We start from the raw sequence: 22858 nt of genomic DNA on the forward strand, positions 1-22858 counted from the left end.
TATTAGGGAGTGATGTCACCTTCTGCAACTGTTGCTCATAAAGAAGCTTATAAAAATAATGGGAAAGATGATTAAATATGATATGCTTTGTCTTAATGACAAACTTAAACTCTTAAAGGAATGCTGGACAAAAGAAAAGTCCGTCAGAACTCTGTTACATGCTGGGTCACGCTGGGTCACGCCCCCCCCTTGTTAACATTTAAACTGTATCAGTAACCTGTTGAACTGCTTGGTCCAATGAAGAATCAGACGCTCTGATATTTTGTTGGATCACTTTTAGCTTTGAGAGAATAACCTTGCTATTATTTCAGTAAGCTTATCCAGTGTTGTAACATTCATTTCCATCCAGAGTGGCATTAGTGTGTAAATCATCTCCACTTGATCAAAAAAAAGATTCTCTATAGGGGAACATTTGTGGACTCTTGTTCATTCAGACCAACCTGGGCATTTTTTGGGCACTTAATGCTGTTGAGCCCACAGCAGGGACTGATGGGTAAAGCATCCCGCTTATCTTGATGCACTTACCTCCCTTCAGTAGAAGACATCTGGACTCATCACAACACACAACCTTTTTCCATTGGTCTGGAGTCTAATCTTTATGCTTCCTATCAAACTGAAGCCTTTTCCCCACCAATGTAAATCACCGGTAGGGGTGGGCAAAAATATCGATATGGCAATATATCGCAATACTTTTCCAGCCGATTCAATATCGATATTAAAAATGTGAATATCGATTTTTTTTTTTTTTTTTTTTTTTTTTTTTTTTTAAATATTTTTTATCCCCGATTTTTTTCCCATTATATCACCCAGTGCTCCTACCTAAGTGACAGTCCTGGGCATTACCACACTCTACCAACCCTGGGAGGGCCCTGCACTGAGCTCAGGTTTTATTTCATTTTATAATTTATTTTTTATATAACACAATTGCCTGTCCTTAAAAAATTAAAAATAATGGACAGAGGTTTATTTATTTATGAATTTATATCTATACTGACTGATCACTGCGCCTGTCCTTGGTTTTAGTACCATCTTTCTTGTGTTTATTATCATTTGCCACATAATTAAAGCAACCTCATACTAAATTTAATGTTAATTTCATATGATGTAAATAATATGAAAAACATATACAAATATGTTGTAACTTTAGCTTGTAGAGTTATAATAAAACATTGTTTTGACTCAGTTTGTCCCATGAATTGTCACTATAATCTGATGAACGTGCAACTCGGATTTTAAGATCCATCACTATCATCTGATGTACATATATACAACTTGGATTTTAAGATGTGTAATGCATTTTTAAATTTTTCGGTGAACTATGTAGAATATAATAATCGGGATATCGCATAATCGGGATATCGCAATGTGTATCGTATCGTGGCTCAAGTATCGTGATGCGTATCGTATCGTGAGGTCCTTCCCAATACCCACCCCTAATCACCGGTGACAGTTTTCTTAAAGGGGACCTATTATGGCATCTAATACCTATTTTAAACAGGCCTTGAATGTCTTAAAAACAAGCTTTTGATTGTTTTTGCTAAATAAATTAGAAATTCAGCCTCTGAGCCATGTCTTTATTATCCCATTCTCTAACCTCATTATCTATGAGGGATTCTGAGTGGGCGGGGCTATGATAATTAAGCTCTGTGCTGATTGGCTGCCTGAATGACGCGATACACCGCTACGGAAAAATGGCGGAAGCTCCGGCCGGCGGAGTTAGTTGTGGGTGTGGTTTCACGCATCGGAGGCCAAACTATGTAAATCACGCCCGTCGTTACGTAACGACGGGAGCAGAATCTGAACGGCTCGTAGAAGCCACATCACACTGGATGGATCATGCAGAATTTGGTTGCTTTCCTCCTTCTCTGAGTTGGCAGGCTGAGGGGAGACCACTTTATATATGTTAAAGCAAGAAAAAACATGTTTTTCAAAGGTCCCCTTTAAGGTTGTTCTTACTTTTCGTATTAACCATCGCCATGGCTTCAACTATTTGTTATAGGTTTCCAAACGTTTACGTGATCAGGATTTTTTGTAACTTTACTGTCCCTTGGTTTGTAATACAGACTGATACTGATTATCAAACTGTAGAAGAATAGTAATTCACCACTGTAGTAGTTGTACTTTTACTTCTGTAGATAATCAGAGTATTTACATTTGGCTATCTCGCATTGTGTTCTTGATAAGTTCAGATGTAGCTTGTTTTAGCACTGGAGGAAACAGCTGGCAGACGTAGCAAGAGAAAAGAAATGACATATGGTTCTTCTTTAGGTCTTGTTTTTGAAGGGAAAAAAGGATTCAAAATTGTGAAACCATGAAAATGGGAATAAATCTTTCCTTCCTGGCGGCTGCCAAAAAGCCTCATGTGCATCTGGATCAGAGCGGAGTCCACCTTCGTTTATCTCAAGAAACCTGACTGATGCCAACTAAATTCTGTGATTTGACTAATGGCAGCATGTGTGCAGTAGGCGCAATAAAGTGTGCCGTGTTAGATGTCAGACTTTGAACAGGTATACAGTGAGCCATTGTATTTCTGCCTTTTCATCTGAGCAAAGCATCATAAAACATGCCAGCACCAGGAAAAGGGAGTTTTGTTTTTTGAATCCAACTGCTATGCAAAGCACGGTTATCTTCTGGTTAATGTGAAACATGCATTTTCCAAAGAACAATCCCATTATTGATATTGGTAAAATAAAAGTTAAAGACAAAAAAAACACAGGAAAGGCCAGTAGTTGGATTTAACTGCTGAAATTACAGACAAAAAAAATTAAGAGACATGACTAATAAGCCGATACGCTACAGAAATCCTCTTACCGGCAGGACCTAAAGCATTAATCAGGCTGGAAACAGTCCACAAATGCAAATAAACAGTGTACACCTGCAGACTAATGGGCTGAGCCCTGGAGGTCTAATTCAGGGTCGCTCTGGGATTTACAGTAATCCAAGAATATTTGGTTAGCTTTCCGTCCAATTTCATTGCTGTGTTGTTTTAATCCTGCCTCAGCTTCCCAGAGTGTCTCCTGCACGATCAGAGTCTCTGCAACCCCTCTTAATGCTTTTGTTCTCATTTTAATCTGAGCATAAACCTGTAAAAGGAGCCTCCTTCAAGTCTTGCTTGTTTTTTTAATTCACTCCCGATCAGTAATTTAACCATGAGAGGCTGCAGAAATGTTGTTCCACTGAACACGACTTAAATAAACAAAGTCAACAAAACACTTGTTTGCCAAAGAATACTATAAAAGCTTGATGGATGTTCCATGTTCAAAACAAGCAGGAGAAACACAATCCGAGGGCTCATCAAGCAGTAAATGCCCCATAATGTTTAATGAGTGCTTGCCCAAGGATCCATTTAGATCAGCTGCTTGAATGACCAAACGGGCGGCGGCGGAGGCGAGGTGGGTGTGCTGATCCCGAGAGGAACCAGATCTGTGCTGCTTCTCTTCATTATAACTCTGTTTGTGATCCTCATGAATCCATCTGACGATTGGTAGCGGAGGGAAAAACAAGTTTGCAGGGGAGAAGTTGTGGTGACTGGACCAGGGTTATAATAGTTTAGAATTTTTCATTTGAGTTTAGTTTTATTTCGTTTTGACTTTTTCTCCTTCAATTCAGTTAGTTTTAATTCGTTTTTAGTGTGGGTTTGCTAGTTTTTATTAGTTTTTATATTTTCAAAAATGCTTAGTTTTAGTTTAGTTTTTATTAATTTTAGTTTTAGTTTTAGTTTTAGTTTTGACGTCACGGACCGTGAGGCGTTAAGGTGCCGTAGCTGCCAGTTGGAGATAAATGGCCAGAGCTGAATAAATTGATCATACCAAGAGGCCTATATTGACAAGGACCAAAACGGAGGAAATTATTATTATAATTATTATGTATAATTTCAGTTCGTTTTAGTTAGTTTTCTTTTTTTTTTTTAAATAGATTTTTATTGATTTTTATCAAAATAAAACAGACATTGAACAACAAACAAGTGCACAAAGGTATCAAAGGTATCAAAACAGGAAGGAAAACATACCACTATCCAAAATAAAATTACTCAAGGTAGGATAGTAAAAAAAAAAAGATAAGAAACTAATAAATAAATAAGTATTTCGTTAGTTTTCTAAACACGCAATATAGTTTTAGTTAGTTATCGTTTTTGTCTTTTAATTTTCGTTTTTATTTAGTTCAGTTAACAAAATAGTTTTTTCAATTTTAGTTTTTGTTATTTCGTTTTCGTGAACGATAATAACTCTGGACTGGACTCCCTATCTATGGGTCTCTTTACACGGTTCCTTCAGTTTATCGGGCGTGACACACGTCTGTTGTCGCACATCTCTCTTTGAAGCTCCCACCACAGCAGATGGGAGCGGAAGTACAGAGCTCAGGTTGGAGTCTGGACTGTGACCGGGCGTCTTATCTTGATGCTTCCACCGTCCTGTTGCACGAGCCAAGTTTGGTCTAGCTTTAGTTTGCAGACAGATTAGGGCTGGGCGGTATATCGAGATTTTAATATATATCGATATATTTTCAAACGCGATATGGTACGAGACAATATCGTTTATATTGATTTTTCTTTTTTTTTAATGATTTATAGCTTATTTTGTGACAAATTGACTTGAATGTTTTATTTGAAATTTGCACAAATGTTTTGTTATTTGCACAACTGTCAACCTCAGTGGAAAAGTCTGCCTGTTACTGTCTACACTGTATTAATTGCACAGTGTATTTTAATTTAATTGTTATGCAGGAAAGGGATATTTGTTTTGTTTTATTCAAGAAGCATTTTTATTCTATATGCAGGCAGTTTATTTTTATTTCATTTGTTTTATACATTTTGATATTGTGCAGACCTCTGTTAATAAAGGAACCTGTGTGACATTTGGCACGAGGCTTTGTATTAAAACTGACTGTTTTTTTAAGGGTTTGCCTCAGAAAAAAATTAAGCTAACAGAGATGCTAACAGAGATGCTATGCTATAATGCTTTGGGGGAAACCCCAATTATAGCACAGAAAAAATATCGATATATATCGAGTATCGCCATTCAGCTAGAAAATATCGAGATATGACTTTTGGTCCATATCGCCCAGCCCTAAGACAGATGGCTTCATATTTTACCCCAGAAGTCTATGCTATGCAGAAGAGAGACTCAGGTTGACTCAGTGACTGTAAGGTGCCCTCCCTAAATAAACCAATAAACAAAAGATGGCCTAATTATGGCATAAAAAAATATGCCATGGTGGTGCATTATCACCATGCAACCTTATGAGCATTATTGCCAAACAAGACCACTTCCTGTCTGCCCAAGGCCGCTTTATAGCCGTCCTGCGGTTTGTTGAGTTACAGTCTTGCAAACATAAGCCACGCTGCCACGTTTGTTTTAGAGAACAAAACAGCCGTAAGTGTTCAGACTTTCTCTAATTTTACCGTTATGAACCTCCCTAATGAATATGGCTGGTGAGGCGTGAGATCCGGTTCTTGGGATTTTTACAGTTTCTCTCGGAGCGTTGCTTGCTCTCTACTTGGGGTGAGCTTGGCAAGCAGAGGCGAGTTTATTCTTTATAGCACATTTCTTGTACAAGACAAGTGCTTTACATAAAAGCATTAAACAAGTTTAAAGAGTTTAAAAGCAGAATTTAAAAGTAACAAAAAAGAAAAGAAAACTGATGTAATGTGAGGAATAAAAGTTACAGTGCAATACTGAAATGCAGCAGGAAATAAAAAGGTTTTCATCCTCGATTTAAAGCGGCTGAGAGTTTCAGCAGCCCTGATGCAGTCTGGGAGTTTGTTCCACAGGTGAGGGGCCTGTGTTTGGCTGCGACTCTGGGTACAGAAAGCTCGGTCACCTGCTGGGATGATCCCTCCTGGGAAGTCAGGCCGCCCTCTTGTGTATTTCCACTTGTGAATAATCTTTCTTCCTGCAGAGTGATGGACTCCGAATCATTTTGAAATGGCTTTTCTAACCCTTCCTAAATAGATGGGCAGCAACAATCGCTTCTCTAAAGTCATTTCTGATGACTCACTTCCTCGACATTTATCCTTAATTTACATTAAACACGGTTGTACTTTTTTTTTTTTAAGTCTACATTTCTTCTTTCACATTTGCACATGGAAGTTTGCCTTCAGGTCTTTCTGGCAGAAGACTTTATGTAACTTACAGTTGACACTAGGGCTGTGCGATTAATCGATTTTAAATCTAAAGCGAATTTATTAATCAAGACGATGTTAAAAAAGGATAATCGGAAAATCGATTTTCCTTTTTTGCAGCTGGCTGCAATACAGACAGAGCTCGTCTAGTCATCTTTGTTTGGTCAAGAAAATTGTAAATGTTGTCACTTTACTAAACTCAAGGAGGATTTAGAGTATCTTTCAATTGCACTTCATTCCCAATAGGGAAATTTGTTTGCTATTTTTCTTTAAAAATAAAGATAAAATATTTGAAACAATTTATTCCATTGTCTTTTGTAGTTTTACCGAAAAAATGTAAATCGAAAATTGGGTTTTCAGAGAAAAAAATTGGGATTTTATTTTTGTCCAAAATTGCCCAGCCCTAGTTGACACCATCAAACCTCAATTTTACTTGTATATTATATATTATTATGTAATATTACTTGAGACGAAGTAGCAACAGTAGTCGCAACAGATGATCAAAAGTTGTAGCAGTATGTTAAATGGTTAAATCCACCTGGAAGATTTCAAATAGAGCTGGAAGCCCGGGGTTTATGCTACCTGTCTAGGATCAGGTCCAGTTGTTGCAACCCGCTCATCATAGCAACTTTTGGGTCTGGCCTTTGCAAAAGCCTACCTGCCAGAGACTCCTAAGTGCAAACTTCTTTTTGGTACGTTTGTCCTGATTGTCCTAAATCCATTTCCTTTAAGTAACTTCATGTCAAACCACAGTTTGGAGCAACACATGTCCTTCTCTGTCCAATAGGCAGCCGGTGACGAAAAACACATTCAGACAGTACCGAGTCTTAGGAAAAGGAGGTTTTGGAGAGGTGAGTCCTTGCAGTCTTTCACTTCTCAACTGCTGACTTGAATTCCCATCTGATCAAATCAGTTTCAGTCTACATGGGTCCAAATTCTTTTTTTATAGCACAATTTTCCCTTTGGTTCCAGCCGTATGGAAAGAAATTCTCTTTATTTGTGTTGCTGCAAGAAAAAAAAAAATACAAAGAGAAATAATATGTCATGTGTAGGTACATTAAAATTCTTTCCCGTAATGCGGTTAACGCTCTCAGATCCTTAAAAGGCATGTGCTTGAACAAACTGCATTATACTTTAGCTTTGTTCAGATCTATCTTGATGGCCTTTCAGGGCCGCGGCGCTGACATTTCATCACATTGTGGTTTGTTCATAGACCCCTCCCGGGGAAAACAGACCACAAAGAAAACGTTGGAAGCAGTGGATATTTCTTTAAATGGAAGCTGTTGCGCAGTTTCAGGTTATGTTTTAGAGCAAAAAGAAAAAGGAAAAAAAAGGGGACGTGAAAAACTGTCAACAGGCTGTTACTCAGCAATGAAGTGCAGTGTTTCTAAATGAATCTTCTCTCTGGCCTCTGAAAAGAGGAACTTCATCTGTGACGTCTAAATCCTATTAGACGGCACTGAATGGCGGCTCTATGCGACATATTTATGTAATAAACAGTCTTTTGATTCCATACTGGTCTCATGGCGATAACTGATTAAATGTAGGCGCACTGGGTCATGAGATAATGAGGGACGTTGGAGCTGGGGTTACTTTTGTTGGTTTGGATCACGCTTGGTTGGCTCTCGGGCTGCAGAGGCGGCACACACGGAGGAAATGTGTGAAGTTGAGGAGAAAGGGGGGGAAATAGCTTTAAAAATAACCTAATGCCACGGATAATTCAGCTTATGAAATGCAGTGACCCGACAGAAGAGATGAGAACAAATGGAAAATGTTTGCTTTGTTGAAACTTTAAACTCTAAAAGATTGTGTTTTTTTCAAAAGCAAGCAGTAAAGTGATTTTGTCGCCACAACACAGTTTGTTTCATTGAGTATATTCTGGTGAAGTCTTAGCAGAATAAAACTAATCAAATGTGTTGGATTTACACTTATTTTGTAACACAAAAACAGCTTTGAGGTGTTTTTTGGCAGAAATCAGCTGTGTGAGTACTAACTTTCTAGAAATCGGCTTAAGAACAAGAAGTCACTTTCTGTTTCCAAACCTTTCAATTACTCTCAAAGCTTTCTTGACATTTACTCTTTCTTTCAGGAAGTTGAATTCACAAAATGGATTTGACTCGTACATAATTAACATCCAAACCAAAAAATACCCACAAAAGGGAAAAATAAATGTTTGCTCTATTCTCACTCTCTTCACATTTCAAGTGCTAGGTATAAGTTAGACTTTTTTTATTGTTATTATAATTATTTTTCTCTTCTCCGTCTGAATTTTTCCTCCCCGTCTCCCTGATCTGCAGGTGTGTGCGTGCCAGGTACGAGCCACGGGGAAAATGTATGCCTGCAAAAAGCTGGAGAAGAAGAGGATAAAGAAGAGGAAAGGAGAGTCCATGGCGCTCAACGAGAAACAGATCCTGGAGAAAGTCAACAGCAGATTTGTTGTAAGCGCCTGCTCCGCTCCGATCCGTGTGGTCGCTGTTTTATAGATGGATGCTGCCCCACAAAGGCCCAGTGCAGCAACCACAGACATGTGGGGAAAACAGGTCGTAAAAGTCAGTGGAAGGGGTGTGAAGTTAACCACCTTCAGCATGTCCTTTTGGGTAATGTTTTAAGGTTTACAAGTTCTTCTCTCCCCCCGATTGCCTTTTTCTTCACTATTTTGAATGTTGAGCTGAATAACAGAAGAATACTGTGGCCAAATTGCTTTTTTTTTAAATACAAACAACAATAAGAATATAAATGCGCCTCCTCTTACCTGCCAACAGTCCACAGGAATGTTTAAAACCAGAAAGAGGATGAACAGGTGGCTGCTACGCGGGAGATTAATAGTTTTCTTATAAGTCTGGATTTGAAGACCAGCGTTCTTCAAATACAGACTTGAGCTAAAAAAAAATAGAATAAAATCAGATAGAATGACAGCGTCTGCAAATAAAACCAATATGACAACAGTGAGGTTAATATCAGCAATGTGTGCTTGGTCTCGTGGGTTATGTTTCGATGGTTTGCTGCACAATTTCATTATTGAAAGGGGCTCTGTCTCCTGAAACAGCTGGGCTCTGTGGTTTTTGGCTTTTTATGGATTCAGTTTGCTTTCTGTGTGCGTCAGTAAGACCTTATTTAGGCCACACTTGATTAAAAGAAGAACCCGGGATGGTTCTGTCTCTGCTGTGGTTTGATTCTCTTCCAGATTTCCTTCAGTCAGCTCATTTGGTTTGGATAGTGCTTAATCGGCTGCAGTGTTCACTGCGGTGTTTGGCCATATTTCATTTGTATCTGGTATGAGAGAACAACCCCAGCTGACAGTAGTTAATAACATCTGTTGTACGCCAGAGCTGCCTCTGATCAGACCTGCGTGCAAATAAAGCATAAACACTAGGGCTGGGGATCGATTCAAATGTCAAGAATCGATTCGATTCCGATTCTTAAGATTCAGAATCGATTATCACGATTTGATTTGATTCGATCCGATTCGATATTGATTTGGCTTAGTGTTATTTAAAATGTTTTTTTGAGCTGTTGCCTGAATTATATGACTGTAAAATAACTAGTGAAATAATAATTTCACAATAATTATTGTGAAATAACTAAGAAATAAATAACTCAAACAGGCCTTTCAATATCCATTTAAAGTGCAAAAAAAGAGAGAAATTGCAACAGTTCATGCAGTAAACAAATCATTTTAGCTTATCTAATTTATTCTGTCACCACGCACACATATTGCCATGAAGCCCCTGGCATTTTTCAGAAGTGTCATGACAAACTGTGTGTCCGACTACTGGGATTAAAGTTCACCGGGCGAAAATGTAATGATGGGAAAAAAAATAAATAAATAAATAAATCTTTAGACATAAGAATCGATTTTTAGGAATTAATATGAAAATCGATTTAGAATTGGAAAATCAATTTTTTCAACACAGCCCTAATAAACACGCACTCCTCCTGTGTACAGGTGAGTTTAGCGTACGCTTACGAGACGAAGGACGCTCTGTGTCTCGTGCTGACCCTCATGAACGGCGGAGACCTGAAGTTTCACATCTATCACATGGGCGACGCCGGCTTCGACGAGAGGAGGGCCGTGTTCTACGCTGCAGAGATCTGCTGCGGCCTGGAGGACCTGCACCGAGAGCGCATCGTCTACAGGTAAACCTCCCAGGACAGTGCCGGTATCTTTGTCTCATTGGCTCTCGCCTTTGACCTGACCCTCACCCTCCACGTCCTCTTCTGTCACACAGAGACCTGAAGCCAGAGAACATCCTGCTGGACGACCACGGTGAGTAGGACTGGGGATCGATTCAAATGTCAAGAATCGATTCGATTCCGATTCTTAAGATTCAGAATCGATTATCAAGATTTGATTCGATTCGATTCAGATATTGATTTGGGTTAGTGTTATTAAATAACTGTTTTTTGAGCTGTTGCATGAATTATATGACTGTAGTTCTGCAACATATTAATACTAGTATTATATTGAGATTAAACAGCAAGTATTGGCAGCTAATGATGCTGTAAGGACCAATCAGCTCCCAGAATGCTGATAGAACTGCTTTCAGAAACATCGTGGGTCAGAATTACCAAACAGATCCAGGGAGGAAACAGAAACGGATGAAATCGGTTTTATTTTTTCCCACATTCCGTTTTTATTTGTTCCATTTTCGGTCTATTTTGGTTTTTAATTTTTGAGCATTTGGTTTTTATCATTTTTTGCAAATGTAACCCCAAGACAGTATATAAAGTAATGAAATATAGACAATTTATGCAATTATAACCTAACACTTTAATGTTTTCATACCTTTAAACATATTTAAAGGCTTTAAACATGGCATCGATCTCTAGAGATATGAATTGATTTTTAGGAATTAATATGAGAATCGATATAGAATTGGGAAATCGATTTTTTTCAACACAGGCCTAACGGTGAGTCCGAGTAGCTACACTTTTGTTGAAACTGGCAGAAACAGGAGCCAATGTTTGTGAGCAAATTGTAAGGAATCAGCAGAAGGAATTGGGATTTATCTTCAAAAATCCAAGAGAATAAGGTTACAGTGGACTCAGGAGGAGTCGTCATGGACAGTGGATGAATGGATAAAAGTACACAAAAAGCTTTGCATTAGTCACAATAGTCCCCTCAGTCCTCATCTGACTTTTTTTGTATGTGTTTGCGTCTTCAGGCCACATCAGGATATCAGACTTGGGTCTGGCCGTCTACGTTCCAGAGGGACAGACCATCAAGGGCCGGGTGGGGACGGTGGGATACATGGGTATGTATCCTGTGAATAATGTTCAGGAAGTACCGTATTTTCTGGACTATAAGCCGCTACTTTTTTCATAGGTTTTCAACCATGCAGCTTATACAAAGTGCAGCTATTCTGTGGATTTTTCTTCCACCACTCGGGGCGCTCTAACCGGAATTAGAATCAAAACTAAGACAAAATAAATGCAAAGAAGAATACGCTACTTCTTCTTTAGCAGATAGAAGTAGGTAGAAGCATATTTCAAACAGATAAATAGATACCGGTTATTTTCTCTTGGTTCTGTCCCGTTTTAATCAGCAAAGTTTCTGCCGTGTTAAAATACACTGTTAGGAAAGGATCTATTTAGGTACAAACATGTACATCATTTACAGTTCAAAATCCTTCTGTACATGTAGTAAATATCTAATTTAATAACAGAAATATCTGCGGCTTGCATATCTTTTTTTTTTTTTTAAATAGAGCTTGCGGCTTGTATGCAGGTGCGGCTTGTATATCTTTTTTTAATTATTTTTTTAAAAAATAGAGCAGATGCGGCTTATATGCAGGTGCGGCTTATAGTCCAGAAAATACGGTAGATTTACTTGAGTGTTACATGTGAGTACTGAAGTCCCGAAGAAGCAGCTGAAGTACTGAAGGACGACATTTTTCTTTTGAGTTTTCTAACTTCTTCCCCTCGCTCCTCCAGCTCCCGAAGTGGTGAAAAATGAGCGGTACACCTTCAGCCCCGACTGGTGGGCGATGGGCTGCCTGGTGTACGAGATGGTCGAGGGCCAGTCCCCGTTCCAGCAGAGGAAGAAGAAGATCAAGAGGGAGGAAGTGGAGCGGCTGGTCAAGGATGTGGAGGAGGAATATTCCAGCAAGTTCTCCGAGGACGCCAAGTCCTTCTGTCAAATGGTGGGTGAGCGCAGATTCCAGCAGTCAGACGCACCGCTCGCGTTCTCACTTTGACATTGCTCCTTTTTGCTAATATCTAAACCTTGCAACTTGGACACATTTCAATAGTTTCAATAAATTAGCAGGTCGGCAAGTGAGCAGAAGTATATTATTGGCACTGACCATGTTCAAATATTTTCTGGGTTATTTACATGAAAATAATCCAGTCACACATTTAAATGGTGTAGATGTAGCATTTATACCTCTTCTAATATTTTATATGATGACTTATGCTCTTTTCTATTTTTTCAAAGTTAAAATGGCTCAACTGTTCTTGTTGCTTCAATCTGTCTTCTTAATGCCATCATTTTAAGCATGAGGTGTGATCAGTGACATCTATCCATTGTTTAGTAGGACTTAATGATCTGTCAGACGACCATTAAAGGTACTTTTGACAATTTACATATTTCATTTTGATTCAGTTGACAAACTTCGATTGATATATCCCACTCACATCATTTAAAGGGGATGAATTCTGCTTTTTTATATACAAGTTGATACAGATTCCTGCGACTTGCTTTAGTGAATAATACTACGTAGATGACCTTTATTCTGAGATTTACCCTGTAAACCTGAACGTCTCACTGACGTATTTTCAGACTTATGTGGCACCAAACAAAGTAACAAGTGCGTTATCTCAACGTTGTTGAGTTGGTATTCATTTTGGAAACTCAACTATATTCACTCAAGAACAAAAACTTCATTTATGTATTTTCTCAATGAAAGGTCCTTTTTGAAGGTTGTGCACGCTTCACTTGAACTGCATTGCAGGTGCAGATTCAAAAACACAGAAAAGCTGCAGAACGTGAATTCAACTATTTAAATATTTTTTGTGGTCCTTTGCTGCCATCTAGTGAATGAATGAGGGTCCTACTTATCACTAAATCAGTATCACTTCCAAAGTCCCATAAGTCTTGCTCCGATGAGTACCGGTAGATGTATGCGTGTCGACGCCGATAGTATATTTAATTGAGATGTTTACAGAAATACATTATTTGGTGGTCTTCCGTATCTATGGAAACCAAGCCTAGAAACCTATCCTGTAATCTAAGCCTCATTGTTGTGAAGTTATTCTTGATTTGTTGTGACACCTCACAGCACCTTTTATTTTTAGGGTGTTAAAAATGCAAAAAATATAAAAGATGTTTCCAATCACATTGTCAATGACGTAATGGGAAAAGCAATTGCAGCTATATTCATAAAAATAGGAAGAGTGTTGTTTTTACTGGAAAATAAGCAATATCATTCACTGCAACGTGCAATTATGTAAATATCTGTCTGTTATCTATTTTATATACCAGTATTTTTTATTTTTATTATTATTATATATATATACCAGTACTGTTTATAGTGTGTCATACTCTGATATTATTATTGTATTATTATTATTTTTATTGAAGCCTCTTGTTTTGCACTATCCCCTTTGCTGCTGTACACTGCGAATTTCCCCGCTGTGGGACTAATAAAGGAATATCTTATCTTATCTTAAGCTCCCCAGAGCCTAACCTTTCAGGGTGTAGTTTGTTTACTTGTTTTTGAACAAGAGATACTTTTATGAAGGACATGAAATAAAGCCGTTTTACTAAAAGCTGTAATCACGCTAACGTCATCGCAGCGTGATGAAACATCAAACTATGCCCAGGGTGCAACTCCACCAAACATGGTCCACATTGAAGAGTTGATTGGAGCATGAAAGTTATGAATAATTATTGAAGGATGAACAATTCTGTGACACAACGTCACTGATGTCTGCTAAGCTGTCGGATTGTGGTTATGAATATTATTCTTTAACCCCTCAGCTGCTGGCCAAAGATCCCACAGAGAGGCTGGGCTCCCAGGGGGGCGGAGCCTCTGAGGTAAAAGCCCATCCTCTCTTCTGCTCCATCAACTTCAAACGTCTGGAGGCCGGAATGCTGCAGGCGCCCTTCACCCCTGATGTAAGTTTGCATCTGCTCAGATTTCAGGGAGATTTGTGCTGCAGATGTGGGGGCAGTCATGGTTTTTATCAACCTGTGGGACAGGGCCACTGAAACATCATGTTAAATACAAATACGGCTCCCGTTTGAGGCTTGATTGTTTATTTGATATGTTGGTTCATCCAAATTCTCCAGGCTCTTAGATTCTCAGGTTCAGGTCTGTTTTTCAGTTTAATATGGGCAGAAATATGTGCCACTAGAAACTGAATTTGAATAATTTATATTTGAATTTGAATTGCTCAACTTGAATAATTGCATTAAAAAAACTGAATCTGAATCACATAATTTGAATTTATATTGTTTAATTTGAATCATTGCATTGAAAAACTGAATCTACATTCAGTTCTCACAATTCAAATTCAGTTCTTGCAATTCAATTTCAATTTTACTGTGCCAGACATCCGGGTCTTCCGGAGGAAGAGCAATCGAGGGCAGATACAAAGAACTCCTTTTCACGTAGCCTAACCTTTATTTTCTTTCAACGATATAAACGACCAATGGGAGCTAGATATTTCGAAACCTATTGTGTTTTCTCCATTCTGTGTAAAAAAGTGTAGATTTATATCTTGCCGTTTTGTAGAAAAATCTCTGCAGAACATTAAACAATACAAATTCAAATTATGTGACTCAGATTCGGTTTTTTAATGCAATTATTCAAGTTGAGCAATTCAAATTCAAATCTAAATGATTCAAATTCAGTTTCTAGTGGCACATATTTCTGCCCATAGTTTCACTTCTTATCACGGTTTATCACCCCGGCAACACATGCTGAAAACTGAGGGGTCTGGTGAGACCGCCTCTTTTTCTCCATTAAAGCATTTGATTGAACACATAACTTTCATGTTGTGTTTTCAATCAAATGTTCTACTTTCATTTTCTACATTTATTAAGACACGTTTGTGATGAATGTCTCAGTGGTTATGGCATGAAACAGAGATTGATGACTAACTCTGAGGATTGCAGTTAACTTGTAGAGCTTTGGGACCGATGTTCTTTACTGTGATCACTGACCTATAACACATTTTCGTGCTGTCGGTAGACTCAAGTACCCGAATTGCTAATAAGCATCCTGAATATGCAGAACTAATAGAAATAACACATAAAAAGACACAAACAAGTAGTTATTTGATTTAAAAAGTAACAGCAATAAAAATAAACATTATCATCTTTATTTTTGGTGTTTAGAAACACGAGATGTAAGTTTAACCAGTTTCGACATTTGCTTATATATTTTTTGCCTTGAAAATCAAAAAGAAAACAAATGTTTTGCTTTCAGAAAATTAGGTAAATGTCGGTTTGCACAATCTAGATCCTGTAAACGACTGTAAAGTAGAATGTCTGATTGTACAGTAAGTAGTTCTTGCAACATCTTCAGATGTAAGTAATTTCATTGAGAACTAAAACATATCATGATGTCATGCCAGTCAGAGGTGTTTCATAACAGATATTAAAAATGGGACTTTTTAATTCAGATAAATCTTGTCAAACTTCTGGTGAGAAAGTCTTTAAAAAGAGACCTGCTGCTCCCTGCAGCACAGGAAGTGGACGTAATTAATCCGATTAATCAGAATGTCATTTAGGCTCCAACATGATTCATATGCAAAATTAACCAGCACAGTGTTTTAACTGGAAAAATGCTCCTGTAAGAGCATTGATGTTGAAATACAGCCGGTCACTCAGACAGACAGACGGACAGACGGACAGACAGATGACCTTAACTTTGGTTTGAAGGAAATTTTCCTCAGTTTTGTTTTTATTCAGCTTACAGAGACTTCAGACAAGGTTCTGTTGTGTGTGCAGTTTAGAGTCAGAGTTATGCTGGAACAGTTTGGAAAATTAAAATAGAAACAAGCAGCCATTTGACGCTCACTTTGACATATTTTAAAGTCAGATTGGAAGAGATTTGGATATTTCACCACTGAACAGGGGGAAATATCATCTGGAGGAGTTTCAATGTGCAAAGGCAGAGGGTGCAAATCCATGCACTTCAAAACCACGTTCTGCACATATTATAAAGGCATGGCTGAGGAAGACGAGGATGCAGGAACTACAATGTCCCGTCATCCTGATCTGTCCATTGTAGAGATTGTGAGAACATTTTTGAGACAAACAAGAAGTTAAAGTAAATGCAGGAATCGCTCCATTTACCAATTTTTTTACACATTCCAATTTTTTTCTGACTTGAACTGGTTTGTACATTGTCAGTTTGTGTCCGTTTTCATATTCTTCTTGTGTTTATGTGTTACAGCCTCAGGCAATCTACTGCAAAGACGTGCTGGACATCGAGCAGTTCTCCACCGTGAAAGGTGTGGAGCTGGAGGCGAAGGACGAGTCTTTCTACGGCAAAGTGTCCACCGGCTGCGTCTCGATTCCCTGGCAGAACGAGGTCAGAGCTGTGCAGTCATCATGACATCACACAATTAACTGTAACCAGGGGGGCTTGGAGGGGCATTTGACTGACGGTTTTGTTTTTGTGGCTTTGCAGCACAGTCTTATTCATCCAAGTTGACTTAAACAATAGAAAACCCATAAAATACCAAAAAACAGACCAAAAAACCTTTGAAATTCTCATGAATTGTGTTTTGATAATGAGTTCTCACCAGCAGCTGCTCAAGACTGCTTTAAGACGTTGAGACATTGTGAATCGCTTGTGTTGGTGGAATCGGCTGTTGCTGGAGGGAAAACACTTTTTCACTTCACTTTTTAGATTAGGGTTAACGGGGAAAAAACAACAAAGATAGGTCATTACAGAGTTAAAGATGCACAAAAACAAGATTGAGACTGAAAGGTGATAACAAGATGTTGGGAGTCCTCGACCAATCAGAAATGTTCAGCCCTCACCTTGAAAGTACGGGTACACTCTAAAGTACCACCTTCAGGTCAGGCCCAGTTGAGGAAGGGAATGTGTTCCTCGTACTTCTTTCTAAGGGGAAATTTATAAACAGGACTGTCTCAGAAAATTTGAATATTGTGATAAAGTTCTTTATTTTCTGTAATGCAATTTAAAAAAACAAAAATGTCATACATTCTGGATTCATTCCAAATCAACTGAAATATTGCAAGCCTTTTATTATTTTAATATTGCCGATTATGGCTTACAGTTTAAGATTAAGATTCCCAGAATATTTTAATTTTTTGAGATAGGATATTTGTAACTGTAACTGTAAGCCATGATCAGCAATATTAAAATAATAAAAGGCTTGCAATATTTCAGTTAATTTGTAATGAATCCAGAATGTATGACATTTTTGCATTACAGAAAAAAAAGGACTTTATCACAATATTCTAATTTTCTGAGACAGTCCTGTACAGTATCACGAGAATAAAGTCACGTCGCAGAACAAGCTGAATCTCAGTTTTCCTTCATCTGAATGCCAAAGATAGCCTTTGCAGAAGTACTCAGGCGTGGTCTGTCCTCCTGCAGATGATCGAGACGGAGTGTTTCTCAGAGCTGAACGTGTTCCACCTGGATGGCGTGGTTCCTCCCGACCTGGACTGGAGAGGACAGCCGTCTCCTCCACCCAAACAGGGATTGTTGCAGCGACTGTTCGGTAGACAGGTCAGTCGGGTCTTTTCGTCGGAACTGGGAGGCTGGTTCTGCGGATCAGTCCACCGTGCAGTTCATGAATTGTTTTGATCATCGTTATATGTACAGTTAAGGTAAAAAACACAAAATGAGGGGAACATCATGGTGCATCTCAAGAATTATTAGGAAGTGTTGCATGAAATGAACCTCACAGTCCCCGGGCTACGAAGACGTAGATCAGTTCAAAATGGGTGAACTGGAGCAACAGTACGAGTGTTCTGTGTTCAGCCGTAATTCCGTGCATCACCCCAAAAGTTTTTCTCTTTTAGTCCTATCTATTTTTAATAACCAACTTGAAACATTTATTTTTTAATAATTGAATCCCTTTGTTAAATTGCATTTGGAAGTAACACAGTCGCATCGTTTGTTTAACTACGATAACATGTTTAACATATAAATATTTAGAAATGTCCTGGATATCTGTTACTTAAGTCTGATCTCCTGATTAATGCATTGCCATGATGCGGAATATTTCATCTTTTATTACAATTATATTATAAATATACTTTATATTATTTTATAATTTTACAAACAAGAACCTGGAATTTAGGCTGCTATGTACACAAAAGAAATGGTTACATGAAAAGAAAATGTGACTTCTCAGGCCCTCAGTGCTTGAGAATAGAATGTGTATCAAAGAGTAATTTATAAGTTTTATATAAGGTTGATATTTTATTTAAAAGTGTGGGGAAAAAGACACTCAGGCATTTCTAACAGTTTCTGCAAATACATGGAAAGTTCTGCAGATTTTTAAAGCATATAAACAGAAGAGCAGCCTGAAACGCCTCATTTGTCCTCGACATTTTCATCCTTTATGTACCGTTAATGACTTTTTGATGACACACATTTGCATAATATCACTCTGGAGGCTTAACTTTGGTCTTTGGAAGGGGGGGGTCCTTGTGAAGAGACAAGAACTAGTGCAGCAGCAATGCAGATTAGGAGAAAATTATTCTCTTTTCCCACTAAAACCTCTTCTAGCCCAAGTTAAAGTTCAGAGGTGTCAAGTAACGGAGTACAAATACTTCGTTACCTTACTTAAGTAGAAATTTTGGTTATCTATACTTCACTGGAGTCATTATTTTTCAGACGACTTTTTACTTTTACTCCTTACATTTTCACGCAATTATCTGTACTTTTTACTCCTTACATTTTAAAAACAGCCTCGTTACTCTATTTCATTTCGGCCTTTAAAAAAAAACTATCCAGTTAAATTGCTCCATCCGGATAGAGTGAATATGTTTGTGGTTCATGTTCTTGTCCAGTTTTGTTCTTGCATCCGTTGCCCTCAGATTCCTGCAACTAAACTTGGATGTACATTCCAATAAAGGTTAGGATAAATGATAACATGCCTCTGAAGTTTGACTTTTTGCACCATTACAATACTTATAGGCAACTAGTCATCATATCTTCTGCTCTCTGAAACACATTTTAATGCTCAATAGTACACATATATGGTTCTTTAATATATTTGCATTATACTAAGATGCATTCATTTTCAATGGCTTTTGTCCTTAATGGCTTTATTCCCCCTTATATTACTTTTACTTTTATACTTTAAGTAGTTTTGAAACCAGTACTTTTATACTTTTACTTGAGTAAAAAACTTGAGTTGATACTTCAACTTCTACAGGAGTATTTTTAAACTCTAGTATCTATACTTCTACCTGAGTAATTAATGTGAATACTTTTGACACCTCTGTTAAAGTTACAAGTGAGTTCTTTCAGGCCTAAACTGAATTTGGTCTCTCTCCTCTCTCTGCTTCCCCCTGCAGGAATGCTGCGGTAACTGCAGCGACAGCGACGAGGAACCCACCAGGCTGTGACACACTCATGCACATAACCTTTTGTTTACAACTTTTGCACATTTGTATTTTTAAGGTAGTACTATATCTAAGTGTCAGAATGTATATTTTCAGCATAGCCATAATGTTTATTGTTATTTAAAAGTATGAAATATCTGTGTGTCGACATCTTTCAAACTGGAGACAAAGACAGACAGATAATTTTTTTTTTATTGCTTCTTTTAAAAAAAAAAAATCAATATTTTTTTGTTCAGGGAAGGCTTCGCTTTCTTCCATTTACACACTGAACCTAGAGCTGCTGCTGCCGAGCGGCTCCACTGGAACAAGCGCCTGCTGTAAAAGTGCCTTGCTCGAGGGCACTGTGGCTGTGGTTACCAAGAGAGGACTGAGCATTCCTAGATCACTTCGTTTTCCCACATTGTCCAGGGGAAGCAGTGATTTTCAGCCCATGAACTGTGACCACTTCACTCCGTCTGCCCTCCAATCTGCTGTGACCAACCTCGCTGCATTTTTACTCTTCCTTCCTCTCTTCGTTTTGCTTTGACAGTATGGTTTCAATATTTCAAGTCAAAAACTATAAAGTCTGCTTTGGCAGTCTTGTTTTGTTTTTCTCAAACTTATTGTTCAAATTGATTTTTCCTGATGGATTTCTCAAGACAATCGACACCTTGGGTCTGTGAAGCTCCAGTTACCCTTGTTGTTAGATGCCGGTTTTAGGATGTGGCTGAGAAGACGCTCACTCCAATCATGCAGAAACTGATCATCGTCATCACTCACGACGGTCCAAACTTGCATTTACCAGCATGCATTGCATAAAATAAATAAATAAAATCTGTTATGTAAAATACAAAGGAGAAAAATTTAACCACTTTAGAGGAGTTCTTCGGCTAACGTCCTTGAGGGGGAAAAAAAGGAGAGAAAAAATTGCTTAGTTAATCATTTTGTCATATCTGCAGTCTGTCAGCTCTGATCTGGGTCTGCAGCGTAGAGAAATACTGAAATCTGAACGCCTCTCAGAGATATTTTCAGACCTCGCCCCCCAAATAAAGGGTCAGTTTTTGAGTTTAGTTAGTTAGTTTTTTTCTTAATTGTTATTTGCATCAGACACGTCAATAAATACTCTCACCAACATAAAAAGTCATTTCTTTTAGAATATGTCCCCTTTAATAAATAATACTATTAATGTGTAGTCAGTTTTACAACCTGCTCCTCTTGATATGACACGTTGCCGTTGACAAATGTATGTTTTCTGAGTAGAAAGGTATCAAACAACATAAAATTTAATTCTATGGGAGGGAGTTTGATGGGAAAAAAAACAATTCATAACCTGGGCAGCATCACAAGTGATATTGCACAAAAACAAAGAGCTTTTTTTGGACTACATGCCACTGCTTTTTAGATGCAAACACAAAATGACTTTTATATTTGTCTGCTGCTGTCCTTGATTCAGCAGCTGTTAAATAGCTGTTTCCTGCACACCCAAGTGTGCAAACAGTGGCCACATTTCCTGTGTAAATGTTGCTGAAATGGTCAGAAGCTCACATACTGTATCAGACTGAAATGTACTGTTAGTAGAATGTTCTAGTTTATTTGCACAGACAAGATGCAATAGACATTGTTGACCGTGAAGGTCGCTCACTGACAGGAAAGAGAAAGCAAAAAAAGATATAACCGTGTTGTTGCCTGTGTGATCTGAACTCTGGGGGAGGTGATGGGAGTCTGGGATATGTTTCTTCAGCCAGACCTTCACTCTGAGTGAAACACACAAACCTGCACTGCAGATATTCCTGCTGTGTCCTTGTTAGTGCTCCAAGATCATCCGTTTCATTTCCAGAAAACGTACTTTCACCGTGACGATAGAGAGAATCAACTTCCTCTTCCATTTCCCATGTTTTGCTCCTGCTCTGGATAATCAGCATCTTCAAACCATCTGGATTTGGGGTCTTAGAAAAGTCAATGAGCTATTCTCCCATGTATGCAGCTTATCCGTTGTCATGGTAACTCATCTAACTAGACCATCCAAATACTAGATTTACTGGAGCTCAGCATCAATCTGTTTTTAAAAAAAATCAGTGTGTTAACGGTTTTTTTTTTGGCTTCAGGAGACCGAGGCTGGCAGATACTGTAAATGTGTGACAGGCAAGGGAATATTGCAGTATTTTCTTCATGATTTCTTTGCAAATCCACAACAAACTGGAGATATTAACTCCACCTGCACCATCATAAACCACTCCATTTCAGATTTTCTTTTATATTTAGAAAAAGCAAAAACACGACATCAGATTCCTCTCAGGGTTTCGGTCTACCTCTCATTTTCTCTTTACTTTGCTGACAAGCAAATGGCGTTCTGATGGTTTCTTGACTGTGCAGCTTGGCTCTGCTGTTGCCTGTTTCACGCCTCTACAGGAAGACAGTCCAAAGATCAGTTCACCCACACGCACCACACAAGTCCCTGAATGTGGGGCAACAACAAGAGTAACTGAAGCTTTCAGGTCCGACCCCGTGACTGAAGCTGGTGTGTTTGCTGCCTCAGCTGCAACAGCAATTTCCTTAAAGAATATGGCCTCTGATTCTAAGCTATTAAAATGAAATACCTCTGAATGTACAAATGGTTGTGTTATTGTTGTTTTTTTTCTTGATTTAATATGTGGGAGCAACTGCAAACAGGTCTTTCATCTACTCTCAGACCCTGCTGCTAGTGTGCACTCAGCAAAACTTATCAACTCTGTCATGTTGGGCGGTTTTGTTCACCGAAATCAAAGCAGTGCTACAAAAATGACTCTAATTGAGGTAATATGGGGCAATAAAAGTTCCATTGTTGTGAGCGGAGGGAGTTTCCTTGCAGAAATCGGTTGTAGAAATGAAACTGCTCATTCAGCCACATTCAGCGCCTAACTCAGCAACCTGTTGCATCGGCCTCCGTCTCAGTGGATCAGCTCGCCGGCGCTGGCGAGCAACTTCAAAGTTTACTTCAGAGGTCAGATCTTTGTGGTCAAACAAGCCGCCTCTAAGTCTGGAGGGTTTGAAGTCGCTGTATTCACCTTTTTTAGTCAGCTGGTCATAATAGTGACTTATTGTAATCCTTTCTATTCAAGGAAGACAATTTCTGCAGTATAAAAGCGAAGAATTTCATCTGGCCTGATGAAGGGTGATAAAAAAGTAGCCTTGCGTGTCAGGAAGTAGGAAAT

The 22858-nt window shown here is 38.4% G+C and overlaps 1 protein-coding gene across 1 annotated transcript in view; it reads left to right on the forward strand.

Moving 5' to 3' along the window:
* The window catches only part of grk6 (G protein-coupled receptor kinase 6), a 275750-nt gene extending 255154 nt beyond the window's left edge, over positions 1-20596 (forward strand). Inside the window, exons 7-16 of the mRNA XM_061740551.1 lie at positions 6909-6972; positions 8419-8559; positions 10068-10258; positions 10351-10388; positions 11287-11376; positions 12056-12264; positions 14103-14240; positions 16528-16665; positions 17704-17838; positions 19641-20596. Coding sequence (XP_061596535.1) covers positions 6909-6972; positions 8419-8559; positions 10068-10258; positions 10351-10388; positions 11287-11376; positions 12056-12264; positions 14103-14240; positions 16528-16665; positions 17704-17838; positions 19641-19691 — 1195 coding nt within the window. The 3' untranslated portion in view covers positions 19692-20596. The remainder of the gene's footprint in view (positions 1-6908; positions 6973-8418; positions 8560-10067; positions 10259-10350; positions 10389-11286; positions 11377-12055; positions 12265-14102; positions 14241-16527; positions 16666-17703; positions 17839-19640) is intronic.
* Positions 20597-22858: the final 2262 nt, after the last annotated feature.

This window comes from Cololabis saira, chromosome 14 (genome assembly GCF_033807715.1).
Source record: "Cololabis saira isolate AMF1-May2022 chromosome 14, fColSai1.1, whole genome shotgun sequence".
Classification (NCBI taxonomy): Eukaryota; Metazoa; Chordata; class Actinopteri; order Beloniformes; family Belonidae; genus Cololabis; species Cololabis saira.